General features: G+C 45.6%; 1 protein-coding gene across 5 annotated transcripts in view; it reads right to left on the reverse strand.

Annotated features, from left to right (window-relative positions):
• PLEKHA2 (pleckstrin homology domain containing A2) overlaps positions 1–17,238 on the reverse strand; it is a 70,880-nt gene that overhangs the window by 13,383 nt on the left and 40,259 nt on the right. For 3 of the 5 annotated variants that reach the window (XM_043563749.1, XM_043563741.1, XM_043563730.1), the window contains 8 exons: positions 16,624–16,719; positions 16,355–16,411; positions 10,898–10,946; positions 9,374–9,471; positions 2,104–2,244; positions 1,388–1,534; positions 995–1,063; positions 545–615 (listed from right to left, as the gene is read on the reverse strand). In XM_043563749.1, coding sequence (XP_043419684.1) covers positions 545–615; positions 995–1,063; positions 1,388–1,534; positions 2,104–2,244; positions 9,374–9,471; positions 10,898–10,946; positions 16,355–16,411; positions 16,624–16,719 — 728 coding nt within the window. The remainder of the gene's footprint in view (positions 1–544; positions 616–994; positions 1,064–1,387; positions 1,535–2,103; positions 2,245–9,373; positions 9,472–10,897; positions 10,947–16,354; positions 16,412–16,623; positions 16,720–17,238) is intronic. The other 2 variants (XM_043563769.1, XM_043563759.1) reach the window with 1 other exon arrangement.

A 17,238-nucleotide genomic window follows, 5' to 3' on the forward strand; every position in this document is an offset into this window, starting at 1 on the left:
CATTAAAAATACTCGCTCTTCCTCTACAAGGGAGTCACACAGAGATGCTGTTAATCACCTTTGTGTTAAGGAGATATCCAGGACTTTGTCAAAAAAGGGGAAAAGGCGTAAGAAGTTCAGGGAAGAAGCATTGGAATAAGCAGTGATCTGACCAGCAGTGCTGATAAGTGAGACCTCAGGACACTGTTCCTGCTCTGAGCCCTAAGCCTCCCATGCAATGAGCATCTAATTCTAACACTTGAGAAGCATCCCAACACCACTCTCTTCTTTTTCCCACATTCTTTCTTTTTCTACATCAAAAATTATTATTTAGACTCAGCCTGTCTCCTCAGGGGCCAGAGAAAGGCAGAGGGAAAAGATGAGATGAGCTTGCCCAGTTTGGTCTCTTAGCTGCATTAGTTTGGATGCAGTAAGTGAGATGTCAGGCCCTGTCATGCTCATGGGAGAAAATTCTTAAATAGAGCTTCTGAAGGGTAGTAAATGAAGATTTAGGCAGGCAAATGTGGATTCCTATCAGAAAAAAAAAGTAAGCAGAGATAATTACCCAGATTTGACCAGACACTCATGGGTCTTAAGAACATCCTTGAGAAATATAGTGCGCAGTGGTTCTCGGTCCTGGTGGAAAAAATTAGGTAAATGAGACTATCCACATAATGCCACAACCCAGCCCAGCTGATGAATGTATCTCTCTGATCAGAGGTACACTGCAAACAAGGCAAAGTCTCAAACTAACTATCAAGAGAGGAAAAAGTTCTAAGAAGATATTCTGTGGCTCTGACCACAGAGCAGCTCACTGCGTTGAGGGAGGGAGAAAGTGAAGGCCACGTTACTATTGACGTAAAGATGTACACATGGGATGGATGCTCATAAGACAGAGGCACCCCGCAGGCCTGTGTGTGTGCCCACATCTCTACTCATGCACACACATGTCAGTGTCACCTGTGTGCCTCTTGCTTCCATGGCCTGTCAGAAGGGCCCCAGAATGACTACAAACCTGTTCACACTTGAAGTAGCAGAGAGTAAAGTCATCAAGTGCAAAGAAGCGACGTTTCCAGCTCTTCCGCTGAAATAAAAAGCAAGAGCAGGACATTAAGAAGAGGTCCCAGCATTCCAGAGGGTGTTCCAGTTCTAAGCCTCTGGGTACCCAGCCCAATGGAAGCTGGGCTCCCACATTCAGTGGGAGAGACGGGGTCAGCAGAGGAAGAGACTTCTTCCTATTAGAGGCAGAGCCTCAGGCGTGCAGGGGGTGAGTATTTAGTCCCAAACCTTTCACCGGTTTGGGAAGTGGGCAGCTCCTCCTTGCAGCCAGCTGTCCCCTGTGCACTGCCCACAACCACCGCTCCCAGGAGGCACCAGGACTCACTCTGGCCCCAATGCTGACACTCACCACATTCCCTTGCTTCACGCAGTAGCCGCTCTTAATGAAGTGGGGCCCAGAGGGAACATGGCTGCCTGTCGTAGGGATGTAACTCTGAGACCTTCGAAGGATGGCGTGGGACCCGGGTTCACTCCCTTCCTGCCCATCCCCACCGTTCTACAAGGAAACAGTGCCAGGATTAGCACCTCCCCTTGCTCCTCACACGGCAAACCCCATGCCTCACCCAGCTCTCTCAGGGAAGCCTCTCTTGCCTCTTTACCCATGATAGCAATCAAAGAAGAAATAACAAAAAAGTAAACATTCATTTTGCTCCCATCAGGCACTGTACTGGGTCCTGTCAGAGAACAAGGCTTGCGAAGTTGGGCAGACCCAGGAAAAAGGTAAGGACAGAGAAGGCAAACCAGAAGAGGGGAGAAACACCCTATGGGAGGAGGGACAGCAGGCTTGTTTTGCCCCTGTGATTTACAAGTGCTAGTCTCCCATGTATGGTCCAGGACCATACAGGCCAAAATGCCTCAAGATATGGTGGCCCTGATTTCTGTACTGCTACTATTCACACCCACCCCTGTCCTGGGTTTTCTTGGCTACCCCATCTTCCCTGGTTCCCCCGCCCACAACTACCTTTCCTCAGTGCAGCCCACCTCTATGTACATCACTGGCACACTATGGACACCCCCATACCCCTGCCCCCTCCCGCCCCCACCAAAAGCCCCAGGTCCCAGCACCTGGTTGATGGGCGTGTGTACCACCACCCCTCCGATGATCTCGGTCTTGTAGGCCACCTGCGGCTTCTTCTCTAGGGCTGGAGGAGCTGCTAGGCTTTTCAGAACCTCGGTAGTCAGGGGCAGGCTCCCAACTTTGGGCACCTGGCAAGAAAGACAGCTTAGGAAAAGTGGGGAGGCAAAAGAGGATTGGGGAAGAGGTAAGAAAAGCTAACGTACCAAATTGTAGTAAGGGCTCTTCCTCAGCCCTTCCATCGACACATTCCTGAATACGAGGAACTCTGCCAGCAGACCCCTATATGCACATGCACACGCACACACACAATTACCGAGCACCCACTGTGAGCCGGCCCTTCCCTGACTACAGACCAACCATAAGACAGCAAACAGACATACATGCCCCACCCTAATAGCACGGACATTCCAACAACAGAGACTGACCAAAAAATGCACAGCCAAACAATAAGAATAATTATAAATTGTGGGGAGTGCCATAAAAAAAATAAACAGGAGCTGAGATACAGAGGTGCAGGGGAACTATTTGAAACGGAATGGTGAGCGGAGGTATCCAGAGGAAGAGAGATGCTAGAACAGTAACCCAGAGATGAACAGGAACCAGGAATGTAAGGAGGAGAAAGCATGCTAGGCAGGGGAACAGGTAACATACATGTGGGATACGGAATAGAATTAGGGGACCATGAGCTTTGGAGCCCAAGGACCCGGGCTACCTACTCCTGACCTGTCACTGACTAACTGAGTGACCTTTGGCACTGAACCTCTCTCTAGGCCAAAACTGGCCCATGTAGAAAACAAAAAGGGTAATAATATTTATATCGTAGTCACTGTACTTATCAAATGACAGAGTATATATATATTTAAAATTTTCAAAAATAAAAAATATAAAAGTACAGTTGACCTTTGAACAACACAGGGGGTTAAGAGCACTGACTCCCACACAGTAAAAACTCCATGTATAACTTATAACTCTGAAAACTCAACTACTAATAGCCTACTGTTGACTGGAAGCCTTACTGATAACAGACATCATCAGTTAACACAGATTTTGTATGTTCTATGTATTATATACTGTATTCTTACAATAAAGCTAGACAAAATAAAATATTATTAAGAAAATCATAAGGAAAATACATTCACAGTTGTACTGCAAAAAAACCCTGCATATAAGTAGTTCAAACCTATGTTGTTCAGGGGTCAAGAATATTACAAAATATTTTAATTAACATTTCACAAATGGTACTCACATTTACAAACACAGCCCTTTTGAACAGTTATCTTTTTTTCTCTCTTGGAAGAATTAGGGCACCACAGACAATCACATAATCACAGAATTTTTATGGCTCTTTTGACACCACAGGCCACAGGCTGCAAACTGGTGGCCTGAAGGCAGATTCTGGCCAAACTATGTGTTGTTGGTCCTATGTAGTGTGTTTTTCAATCCACATTTCCAATGTGGAATATTTTAGCTAAAAGTCCAGACTTCCAGCTAAGCAGCATTTCTCTCTTAAGATGGAGAACACTCTTCAGTTTGCCACTGTCCCTATCATGCTCCCCAACACTGAGGCTACAAGCCAGGTGCTGTTTATCCTCATTTATGTTGTTGTTTTTCTTCCTCCTTGCTCATTTCACTCATTTATACTGGAAATTCCAATAACATCTTTCATTTTGTAAGAAAATAAGAGAGGCCCAGGCCAGTCAAGTCAATCGCCCAAAGCCGTGGTCAATAACTGAACAGAGACTAGATCCTAACTCCCTACCAGGGCGCAATTTCCACAGCATCACAAAGCCCATCCTTCACAAGTCTCATACCCTATGCGGATCTAGACACGAGTAAAGCTAACATCTTCCATTTCTATGGCCTTGGGAATCAGAAGGACCTAAGAATCCAGACTTTTTCAAGAGCTCATAGCTCAGGGCCCTTTGAGAACTCTGCCAAGGATGAGACCAAAGACTACTCCATTCCATGTCTATTCAAAGGGTTAAGACCACTGTGATTACGCTGGAGCTCCAGAAAGAAGATGAGACCCCTGGCCTGGGCATTCCATTTACATAGACAAAGGTGACCTCCACCCATCAGCTCTCCAGATGGAGCCAGAAATCTACCTTCTCTCCCTTCCAGCTGTCTGAACTGCAGTTCCCACCTCAGTGGGCCCCATTCAGGGCCACACAATGTGTCAAACTCTGCTGCATGGTCTCTACCTCAAGCAATCTGCTGCATGGTCTCTACCTCAAGCAATGCCTATGAAGTAGGCATTATTTTCTCCATTTTATAGAAGAGAGCAATGAAAGCTCATTCAAAGGAAGTAAATTTCCCCTAGGACTGCCTGACTCTCCATTGCTAAATGCCCCACTACCTACCTATGCCACCTTTTCTTCCCTGAGCTTTGCTATAATGTGATGGGACCCCTTTAGGGATGTTGATTATGGCTGGGATGTTTAGTGATATCATCATCATGGAACAAGAGAAGCTCCCCTCAAGTGACCTAAATGAATTCTAGCAAAGAAGGAGGGATGTAGCCTTTTAGACTTCTCAGTGGCCAGCAAAGGACTCATAGAAGCTTAGCTGTTGTACTGCCTCTCAGAATCTTGTCATCATGGGTTGCATCTGACCATCTACACAGAGCCTTTCCAAAGCCTCCAGCTTGTGGAGGACAAACCCACAATAACTGCCCAGAGCTTGAAAACAAGGTTATTCTTTTGGTTGGTCCATATCCCCAGAGGCCTAATTAAAGGTGTGCCCTCCTCAATCTCCCTGTGGAGTATTCTCTGATGGGGGATATCCTTATGAATCTCATTTGCAATGTGAAATGAAAATTACAGGGACATGGGGCACCTGGCTCAGTTGCTGGAGCATATGACTCTTGATCCCAGGGTTACAAATTCAAGCCCCATGGTGGGTGTAGAGGTTACTTAACAACAAGAAAAGAAAGAAAAGAAAGAAAGAAGGAAGGAAGGAAGGAAGGAAGGAAGGACGGAAGGAAAGAAAGAAAGAAAGAAAGAAAGAAAAGAAAGAAGAAAAAGAGACAGAGAAAGAAAGAAAGAAAGAAAGAAAGAAAGAAAGAAAGAGAAAGAAAGAGAAAGAAAGAAAGAAAGAAAGAAAGAAAGAAAGAAAGAAAGAAAGAAAAAGAAAATTACAGGGGCTCATCTTACTTCCACCAGGCATGTCTAGCCTGCAATGAGGAACAATCCAATGGGGGCAGGAGGCTGTGCTTTACTTTTACTGCTCAATTTTCAACAGTTTTGGGAAATGTAGTAAGTTGAATAATGTCCCCTTAAAACCATCCACCCACAAACTCAGAATATGACCTTATTTAGAAATAGGGTCTTTGCAAATATAGTTAAATTAAGATCAGGTCATAACCAGTTAGGGTGGGCCCAAAGTCCAATGACTGATGCCCCTTTTAGAAGAAGAGAGGACACACAGACACACAGGCCATAGTGATGGAGGCAGAGATGGGAGTAATGCAGCTATAAGCCAGAGCATACCATTTTCTTCAGTGATAAGGACCCAGTGGCCTCAGCACAAAATGAACAGTGATCTGTGGGCAGATAAACTCGATCTATCCTGGTTCCATAAACTTGGGCAAGTCACTTTAATCTCTATATATTTGTATCACCCCATTTATAATTGGGAAAAACAACACTTAAGGTTTTTATATGAGGCTAAAATGAAGCCATGTATGTAAAAATGGTGTGTAATCTAAAAGTTTACAACTGTTGCTCTTTTTAAATATTTTTAAAATTTTTTAAAATGTTTATTCATTTATTTTTTGAGAGAGAGAGCAGGAAAGAGTGTGTGTGTGTGAAAGGGGGAGGGACAGAGAGAGAGAGACACAGATCTGAAGAGGATCCAGGCTCTGATTTGTCAGCACAGAGCCCAATGTGGGGCTCAAACCCACAAACCATGAGATCATGAGATCATGACCTGAGCTGAAGTCAGACGTTTAACCAACTGAGCCACCTAAGTGCCCCTTTAAATATTTCTATTAACTCTTTTAGGTCTTGGAAGTCATAGGGTTCTGGGTGTTTAATCTTAGCTCTACCATTTACCCACCTCTAGATTTTGGGCAAGACTCTGATTTCCATCTTTCTCATCTAAAAAAGGGTAATAAAACCATTTATAAGAGTGATGTGAGAGGGGTAAATAATATGGCACGTGTGAGAGCTTGGCTCGATACATTATCTGTTCCCTCATTCATCTCTGTATCTGCCAAAGTGCCTGATGCTGCACTTTGTATATAAAGTGCCCTAAAATAAGTAGGCATCCCATCAATGTGATGCCCAGCCCACATCTTCCTTCATCCCAGCCTCCCTTAGGAAGGACACAAGATACAGGACGATATGGAAGTAGAAAAAGAAGTAAACCCTTCCAGGGCACAAACTGAATAGGAAATAGAGTATCCATCCTCTTCCTTCTATCCCATGGGACCTTTGGCAGGAGGAGTGAAAAGACATATGAATGGAGTAAAGGAAAGTAAGGGGGATCCTGGAGACTATGGAGACCTAGCAGAAGGCTCTGACATTCCAGCAAGCCTCTGGACTCCCAGCCTCTGGGCACCGCCATGCTCCTTCCCACTCCTGTGGCTTATGACTTCTGTTCCACAAGACCAGAAAAAAGGTGGGGGGACCTCACTACTGACAGCAACTCTATGCTCAAGGCACAAAAGAAAGGCCCCACCTCCTATCAGGCTTTGTAGCCCAGTTTATGAGGCAGGAACAGAGAAGGAAAGCCATGAGGGAATGCTGAAAGAGAATAAAGTATTAGACACTGAAAGAAGCTCCAAAAGTGTGTCAAACACAGAAGGGTGAAGACGGCATCATGAACGAAGGAAACCTGTACTAAGATCCGCACTCTAGAGTCATGTGCACAAGCATGTCGGTTAGCACACAACTGTGAGATAGCTGCACTCTCCCTCCCTCCCTTCCGTTCTCTTTTCACAGGTGAACCAAAGTTTATAAAAATAACAAGCTACTAAGCCAGACCACCTCAATGACTGAATTGTACTCTGCTTGAGACTGCCATCGCAAGTGCTGGATAGGTGTACAGATTTCTCCTATTAATTTACTCACAGAAACCCTGACGTATTTGGGAGAATAATCTGCCCCAGTACATAATGGTTACTATTAGAAGTGACTAGAATGTAAACTAGTCTGACCATATGATAAGAAAATGAACCATCCAGGGGCACCTGGGTGGCTCAGTTGGTTGAGCATCTGACTCTTGATTTCGGCTGAGGTCATGACCCTAGAGCCATGGGATTGAGCCCCTCATCAGGCTACACAATGAGGATGGAGGCTGCTTAAGATTCTCTCTCTCCCTCAACCCCTATCCCCATCTGTGTGCTCTCAAAAAATTTTAAAAAAAGAAAAAAAAAGAAATCAATCTTCCAATTACAAAGTGGACAGAAGACATGAACAGACATTTCTCCAAAGACATCCAGATGGCCAACAGACACATAAAAGGATGTTCATCATCACTTATCATCAGGGAAATGCAAATCAAAACTGCAATGAGATATCACCTCACACTGTCAGAATGGCGAAAATCAACAACGCAAGAAACAAGAGGTGTTGGTGAGGATGTGGAGAAAAAGTAGCACTTGTACACTGTTGGTGGGAATGCAAACTGGTGCAGCCACTGTGGAAAACAATATGGAGGTTCCTCAGGAAGTTAAAAATAGAACTATCTTCTGATCCAGCAATTGCACTGCTGGGTATTTACCCAAAGAATACAAGAACACTAAGTCACAGGGATACATGCGCCCCTATGTTTATAACAGCATTATCCACAATGCCAAGACATGGAAACAGCCCAAGGATCCATCAACTGATGAATGGATAAAGTGGTATATATACATACACACACACACACACACACACACACACACACGAATATTACTTGGCCATAAAAAAGAATGAAGTCTTGCCATTTGAAAGGACATGGATAGAGCTAGAGAATATAAGGCTAAGCAAGATAAGTCAGAGAAAGACAAATGTCATATGATTTCACTCACATATGGAATTTAAGAAAACAAACAAGCAAAAGAAAAATAAAAGAGACAGAGAGAGACAAATCAAGAAACAGACTCTTAACTATAGAGAACAAACCGATGGTTACCAGAGGGGAGGAGGATGGGGGGATGGGTGAAATAGGTGATGGGAATTAAGGAGTGCACTTGTGATGAGCACCGGGTGACGTATGAAAGTGCTGAATCACTATATTGTACAACTTAAACTAACATAACACTGTATGTTAACTAACTGGAATTAAAATAATAACTTAAAACAAAAATAACTAAAACAAGAATATCAATCTTCTCAGCATACAAACCACAGTTTACATGCCACAAGCCTGCCTATTATTGGTGAAATGTCTAGTGGTTTTTTGGCCCCCAAAACATTAAGTTTTTCCCTCTCCTCCTTCCTACCCTTCTTTCTTTTTCTGTATTTCTAAGGAAGAAGAAAGGAGTTCACCAGTCAAAGAGAATGAGACTACTCACAGAGCAGTCAGTGAACTAGCTCAGTGATGCTTTTCTTTTTTTTTTTTTTTTTTTAAATTTTTTTTTCAACGTTTATTTATTTTTGGGACAGAGAGAGACAGAGCATGAACGGGGGAGGGGCAGAGAGAGAGGGAGACACAGAATCGGAAACAGGCTCCAGGCTCTGAGCCATCAGCCCAGAGCCCGACGCGGGGCTCGAACTCACGGGCCGCGAGATCGTGACCTGGCTGAAGTCGGACGCTTAACCGACTGCGCCACCCAGGCGCCCCATTCAGTGATGCTTTTCAAATGGAAGGCTTCTTCAGGACAGGTTGATGGATGGCCCGAACTGACCCCCAGGTCACCTCTTAAAGGAAGAAGAGTATCTCCCCCCTCCATGCCAGTAAAAAGTTCTGACTTCCCTCTTCATATGCTTTCCTTTTACTCTGCTTCTCCTAGTCAGCAATCCATCTTCCAATCCCACCACACTCTGAATCAGCACACCAGAATTACCCAAAACACGACAGAGCGGGAGCCCTCCCAGGAAGCGCAAAGGGGACGCTCCATAAACTTCCCCTTGAACTTGATTCAAACTCAAACTCTCAGTTCAACTTGTGGTTAGTCAGCCAAGGTGTAAGAAGAGGTAGGGGGAACTGGGTCTGAACCGGCTCCTGGGAAAGCCCCTGCCATCATCTGAGCTTTTCCCCACCCAAAATGGGCCACGTGCTGAGAAGAGGCATGGACTCCCTCCAGAAAGGAGAAGGAATCATACATACGGTGATTTTGCTGGCTTGGTTCAAGGCTTCAACCCAGTCCTTCAGATCTTTCTGGTCATTAGCTTGAAGGAAATACCTCTGAGAGAGGGCATTGATGACTGCAATAGTCATGGGGAAGAAAAGAGGAAAGACCCAGGTGAGAACACATGCAAGACAAAAGACTCCACAAAACTAAGATGCCGAAGTAGCAAGGTGGAGGATTCTACGAAGCAGATGAAGACATTTGTCATGACGCAAAGTCAGCTGCATGAATATCAGGGAAGCAGCAGGCTGTAAGTGCTCTCTCTTTAAAAGTGTGAATTAGTCCATCACCTGTCGTTAATGTTCTAATAACCCCCTTAATAACATACTGTTGTACAGCGATCAGGCTTCTAGTCCACCACCACCAAGATACACGCTTGAACTGCTTTTTAGAGGTGCTCAGATTTACAGTCATGATGATACATATATAATTTTGGACCCAGTGCTCCTTGTTTTTACTGGCACAACTGGCCTGGGTTAGGAGCCTTGTCTGTGGTCGGAAAATGGAACAAAGCTTGCCTGAGATCAAATCTGTGACCCTGACCTTATTTTCCACCTGTTCTTTCCTCTGAGCACTCCATGAGGTCAATAATTTACTTTTGGGTTCATTATTTATCTCTTTTAGATCTGCTGACCACAAAATCTGAGACAGTAATTTCTGAGCTTAGCAACGATATTTGAAAGAAATGGGACAATGAGAGCACCAAAGAAGCCTGAACCAGCCTGCAGTTGGGAGAGATGACAGCTCAAGTCACTATTTTATTCTTCTAGCATAAATAAGCCAGAACTATAAGAAGTAAGCATCATGCGGTACACATTGAATCCATTAGTTCATTCAGTCCCTCAACAAATATTATTGAACAGCCATTATATGCCAAGAACCACTGTATGTGGTGAGGAGACAGCAGTGACAGAGCAAAGGGATATCCCTGCTTCATGGAGCTTGCAAAACCACCCTAGAGAAAAACAGAAGCTACTTGTTAGTATCTGCTTGTAGAACTTTGTACAGTACTGAGAACACAGTAGGAGCCAAATAAATACTGATGATTTAATTAATGACTAGAAGCAGCCACCGAGCAATGCCCTCTCTGCTTCCTGTGTCACTCCCAACTCTTCACTCATCTGGCAACACTGAGACACTTGACAGGATACTCTTTTCCATTGTTCCTCCAGCTCCCCCCCAAGTCTCCACCTTTCCTGAGCACACCACTACCGAGTTGGAGATGAGGGTTCCCAGAAACTAGCAGTAGATACCTGTACCCTGCCCCGTGGAGTCAGGAAAACGGAAACGTCGCTGCTCCCTGCACCTCTGTCTTATGCTATTAACGGTGTTCACAGGGAGACCAAAGAAAGCAGTATCATTGACACCTAGCAACATCGCTGTGACCGAAGTCACTCATATACACAGGACATAAGTCACATGTGATCACAGGACCGTCTCCACACAAAAAGGAAGTTGCTGTAGGAGTGTTCGGAGAACCCATCCTCCAGTTCAGTACTTACCGAAGCAAAACGGAGTTTTTGGTTTCTGCTTTGGTGTAGCTACACTCACCTAAATCAAATAAAAAACAAAAGAAACAAGAATATATTTCTAACATTGTTGTAAAAGAAAACAGTGTTTTCTTTTCAAATTTTTTTATTGTGAAACTTCTCACACAAAAAAGAAGAGCATATAAAACATACATAAACATTCTGAAGAATAATAATTAAATGGAAACCCTATACTCAACGACCCAGATTAAGAAATAGGCCACTATCAATCCTCTTTCTTGGAAGCCTTTTGTATGCCTCTCCCTGATAGAATCCCACCCCCACCCCTCAGAAATAAGCACTATCTTGATGTCTATATTAATCTTTATCTTTGTAAAAATGCTTTTAGAAACCACTGAGTCCTGACAAAATTCTCTTTGGACCACACAACCTGTACTTGCCCCATTCACACTACAAGATTCCACTCCTCTCGCAACCACCGACCCCCTCCCTAAACAGTTCTCCAAATTAAAGATGGTATTGCTACACACACATAGATTCCAATTAAAGCACACAGAAAGGTCAGGCAGTGTGCATTTGGACACGCTGATCAGTGTCCTTTATATCTACCCTAACTGTTGAACCACAAAAAATAAGAGGGGCCCATGGAATCAGAACATACTTATGTATTTAAAAGAAGACAACAGAAGAAAGTAGAAATATGTTTATAGCTCCTGTGCTTTCTATTGTTTTATCAATCCTACCCCTTTCATGTACACTCCTGACTACATGCAGAGGTAAACCCATGTCACTCTGGTTCAAACCCACTGAACCAATAAAGGAAAACAAATCATATTCCATCATATGCCCACAAACATTAGGTGACTCCTCTTGGTGTAGGCTGAATAGGAACTGTACCTGGGATTTCTAAGGAGGCACCTTCCCCCCGCCCTCAAACCCTAGGTTAGGAACTATTTCCACATTGTCATCATGCCCCTGTGGACACATTCTCTCAGTCCCCTTTCCAAGCAAGGGCCTTCTCCTACTTGTATGAGACCTGAAAAAAAATACCTTGCCCTCCAACAAACAAAATGAATATAGCATACTCAACATTAATACATCAATCATTAAATGTCTATGTAACATTATATAAACCTCCTCGACATTATATAAACCTCTTTGACAAGTGTTTGCAAGATGTCACATTAAGTCAACTTCGTTCATGTTTCATTTAAACAGTCAAAGAAATTTCATCACATTCGAAAATAATTAGTAGCTTTGATTTTCTTAGTTCGCAAGAACCCTCCTTGGATGAGCAAGATGACTGCTAAAAAATTACAGCCAATCACAAATTAGAGTTACTCAGCCGAATCATTCCAAATATCAGGTGACTGAAATCCTTTCGAATATTTTACAGCCAATTATATTTAATCAGGGAGATGGTTATATTCTGATACGTTCACCATCATGTGAGGTGGAGGCCTTAGGCCTAATGAAAGTCTTTAAACAGTCCTGAAACACAAAGATTTAGGGAAAGATGAACACACATATCCTAAGTTCAGTCACAGACCACCCAAATTCAGGCATGTCTTCGCCATTCCCAGAAACCACTCAGCAGAGCTCCACGACATCATAGTTCTTTGCCCCTGTGCTGCTTGGTGTTCCTGGGTTTGAGATCCTGAATTCCATCTGAACCACAGTATGTGCCTTTATCCTGCTTGTGTCTGATGTTCTGATCTGTCAGTGTCTAATTTTCTTGCTCTATCCCTCGGCATCCATGTTCCCCCTGCAGGTCCTTACGCCCAAGGTCCATGCCCAAGGTGCATGCCCTACCCTCCACTCCTGTGTAGCTCTGACCATCACAGAACTAACTGCCTGGCCCTCAGAACCCACCCATCTCACGGCTTCTTTGTACTTGAAGCTTTTGGATGGCTTTGTAAAGCTGGGCACTTTGAGACCTTCTGGGGCTTATTTGGAGATGCACCTCTTTCTCCCAGAAACTGACTTTTATCACTGACCAGAGAAAGCACCACTGGCAGAGACTTTTCACCAGGTTGGGTGACAGACAGTCGACTCCGACCACAACTTATCAGCAGCCTATACTGAGAGACTACTACCAATACGCTTATTACAGCAACTGAAACCAAGAGATCATCTGGTTTTTCATTTTTTTTTATATGTTTATCCAGTTTTCAGTCAGGGGACGTGCGTGATTACATGCATGCATGTCTATAATTTGCCCCATGCCTAACCACGGAAGGAATATCTGGCAAGGCTGCTAGTTCTTTGCTGAATCAGTTCTAGTTCTGCCCTAATAGGCTATTTAGCGAGGGTCACACCCTCAAAATTTCTGATCAGCTTCCCAATTAGCAAAGCCAGACTGCAATTACAAGTCCCCTTCTTACAATCACAGAATGGCAAAAGAGGAAAAGAAATCATGTCTCTAGCTGTGCTGTGTCCTTCGGGGAGAAGGTCCAAGGTACAGGCTTCATTTACAATGGAAAGTTAGCTCTGGCCTCCCCACATCCTGGGGACTGTGGCAGCAGAATCCCCACCCCCATGGGACTATAAGTATAAGCCCTCTGCTCTCCACCCCACCTCATGTTGGTGATCAGACCAGCCTGTGCAGCCTCTTTCGGATGTAGTGAAGGAACAGAGGATCCTGAAAAAGTATGGTGGACAGCTTAACTATAGTGGGTGTGGCCAAGTGCTACCATCTGCCTGCCCTGAGGTGGCCACAGTTAAGTAGCTGCATGGCGGTGATTGACTGGTGGGTCCTGAATTATGCAAGCAATGAAAGGAGGTCAGGATGTGAGGCGGGGTATGGGCGCGGGTCACCCACAGAGTGACGCAGATAAGGCCACTCTACATCGCAACAGACTCTCAGGAACTCGCTCTTATCAGATCAAATACAGACCACAGGAGCAGCAAACTCATCGGTGGCAGGGCACTGTTTAGCCGGCCCCATCCTGTCTGCCCCTGGCCGGAAGTAGAGCTGGGGCCCCTCTGGCAGAAGCAGCAACAGCAGAACACGGTCTTGAAGCCCTGGGGTAGCTCTGCCCCGTGTCCAGGGTGACCCTCCCCCTTGAGGTGACATCAAGAGCAGAGGAAGAAGCAGTCAACTACACAGAATGGTTGGAGGGGTCCTAGGTAGGGGCCTCCGGACCAGCTTCAGGGGGTCAATGAGCCCTGAAATCACAGGCAAAACCGGGGTGTACACACAGACATACTTTACCTGGAAAACGAGTCCACACTCTTCATGCAACTCTTAGAAGGATCCGTGACCACGACTCCCACCCCCCAACAACAAGAAGAACCAGTGTTCTAGGAAGGTCTTCCTTATAGCTAGCTGAGGGCAAGGCCCTGACAAAGCGGGACACAAGCTGGGAGTGGGATGCTGGTGCTGGCTATATACAAGAGAAGAGCCATCCAGCAAAGTGGGAAGGTGATGGCACCAAGGCCACCTTCAGACATTTTCTAGTTTGCCCAAAACCTGGTTCTACTGCCATTGGTGCCCTGGACATCAGGTCAAGAACATTCATCTCTGTTGGCCTTTCTGAAGGAACTCCTCTTCCCAACACTAGCCCTCAAGAAAGAACTATGGAAGAGCACGCAGCATCCCCCCCCCCCCCCCCCACAGAGACCACACACACACCACAAGCCAGGTCAACATTGTGGTTAAATGCTTTACTCTAGGGGTTGGGGGGCAGGGGTGCTACCTAGGGGTTAACAAGAAATAACCTGGAAGGCTAAATTTGATGCCAGCACCACAGCTCAATGTTTTTCTGGGAAAACCCCTGCTTTCTGGCACTGGGTCAGGCAGGAGTTAAAGGCTCCTCTCAGCTCCATGTAACCTGACCCTGTGGCAGCTGTGGGTTTCTGCATAACACCCACCCAGGCCTGCATCTCCCAAGAAGGGCTAAAAGGCATGCCCATCCTTTCTAAATGAGGCAGCCTCCAAAACTGAGAACTCTAAAAGCCCTCATCTGAGCTGCATTTATAAATCATGATTCAGCAGGAGATTGTATTCACTTTTCCCTAATCAAAAAAAAAAAAAAAAAAAAAAATCTCCAAAACCCTCTCAAACAGGAGAGGGTTTGGAATTTCACTAATAATGAGGTTCTCTGCTCCCCCTCTGAGTCTGTTCCTCCAAGCCTCCTGGAGAAAGACCTAATGAGCTCACAACAAGACCCGACAGGCAAGGGGAAGGCCCAAACCTCTGGCCGGCCTAGCCTCGGAGGCGGCCACATCTCTCACCACAAGGCAAGCACAAATTGCCCACAGCTGTGCTAGCAAAGCTTTGCTTAAAGCCCTGCTCCCTTCCTGCCCCCCCCCCCCAACCAGGTCATTATCTCCTCTCTCTAATCCGCTCAAACCCTGCCCTGCATCTTCTGCCTTTGTGCCCAGCTGTGTCTGCCAGACGCCCGCAGCCCCTGCAGCCGCCTCCACCTCCAAGCCCCCCCACCCCCCCAGCCAGCTGGGATGGCAGGCTGAACACAAGGGCTCCCAAAGCTCATTATGAAAAGGAGCCAGTGGTCACTCAGATCTGGGTCCCCCTACCGTGTATCAACCCCTGAGGGTGGGAGAATGTGGACAAGGAAGCAGAGATTCCCCAAGAGGCCTGAAGTGAGGGGTGCGTGGGGAAAGCAGGACTTCCGGAACCTTTGTGCTGGCTGGGCGCCACCTGGCTCTTCTCATTGGACAAAGAGTTCCTCTTTCTGGCGCGGCACTAAATCCCCCGGCCTTTTTTATCTCTGCTGCATCACAGGTCAGCACTGGTGCCTGCTCCAGGGAGGGGCCGCTAAAAGAAGCTAAATTCAGCAGCTATGTGTGGGCATCATCAACCAGCCCTCTGCCCCCCCCCCCCGCCACCCCTTCTCTGCCCCGTCTCTGCTCTGAAGGGGGGCTGATCTCCTACCATCCGCACTAACCGGATGGGGGATGGCCCATCAGCCCACCTGCCAGACCCTCCAGCAGTCATCTGACTGCTGAATGGTTCCCTGGCACAACTGAGTGTCTTCCCGGGGCTCTCTCAGCCTTCCCTCCAGGAATCCTGCCCAGGTGATTGATAATCCAGCATAGCCCCAACTCTTTCTGAGCTGCTCCTTTAGAACAAGACCCCTGGGGAGAATCTTTTAGAGTCACTAGGAGGTTTCGTAGTTGTTTTTGTGCTCCTTTTTGCCCCAATTTCGAAAAAGGTCATGCCCCACTCCTATCCCCACTACCAATACCTCGTTGGCAGGAGCTGGGAGCATCACTGATGTGTCCCAGAAGGAAGAGGCTTCAGGCTCAGCTCCAAGAACCTGCGAGCCACACTCCACCCAGCCCTGGTCAGCAGCAAAGTTCCAAAGGCAAACGTGAGGACAGGGGAGCACTTCACTGCCCACGGAATACCCCCAAATGTTAACGCCAGAAGAACTGGACATTTCTTGTTTAGATACTAAACCTATTTAGAGAACATGAATTCCCAGAGCTCCAGGAGAACATTACCTTCGAGATGTAGGTCAGCTGCAAAGATCCAACAGCTCCTGCCCCAATTGCCAGGTTCTGAAAGACAGACGTTTTTCATTTTGAGAAGGATGATGCTACGTGAGGCAGTGGAAACAGCGCTAAGAGACAGAAGACCAAGACTCTAGTCCTGGCTTTGCAACCCTGAGCAAGCCACTTACCCACATTCTTGAGCTCACTTTCCTCTCTAAAACAGTGATAATTCTTGCCATGTATATGTATACACTAATCTTATCCTTGGCCTTACTTACCACAGAGGGCCGTGTTCTAGGACAGTGGTGAAAAGTGTGAGCTCCACCATTTGACAGTGAATACGTTCCTGAACCACTAAGCCTCCACTTTCTTTTCTCTAAAAATAGAGATGATAATAGTACCTACCTCATAAGGCAGCCATACGGATGACCTAATACATTTAAGGGCACTTGGAGTTGTCCCTGGTACATAAATGACTCTCAACGAGTGTTAGCCATTATATTTTTTCTTTCCTGACTGCTCTGATCTCCGTGGTGGCTTGGTCCTGTTTCATGCCACTCTAAGTTCTTTTTGTAATAAACACGGTGCAGATTCACACAATACAGAAATTAGAAAATACAGCTGTTCGGTTTATTTTACAGGAGCATTACGAGTACCAACTGGAATGATGTCTGTAGACCATAAAACACTAAGTAAATGTTCTATTAAAACAGCAAGAAACTCACAAGCACCTTGTCGGGCAATATTCTATCTTGGCACAATCTCTTTGGCTTTCTAATTTCTCCACTGTTAGAAATGAAATAATGACGACACAGGGATGGTAGCATATCAAAGAAATGACCAAGATTAGAAATCACAGCTATGGAGTTTCTAATTTATAACGTGGAAAATTC

This window comes from Prionailurus bengalensis, chromosome B1 (assembly GCF_016509475.1).
Source record: "Prionailurus bengalensis isolate Pbe53 chromosome B1, Fcat_Pben_1.1_paternal_pri, whole genome shotgun sequence".
Classification (NCBI taxonomy): domain Eukaryota; kingdom Metazoa; phylum Chordata; class Mammalia; order Carnivora; family Felidae; genus Prionailurus; species Prionailurus bengalensis.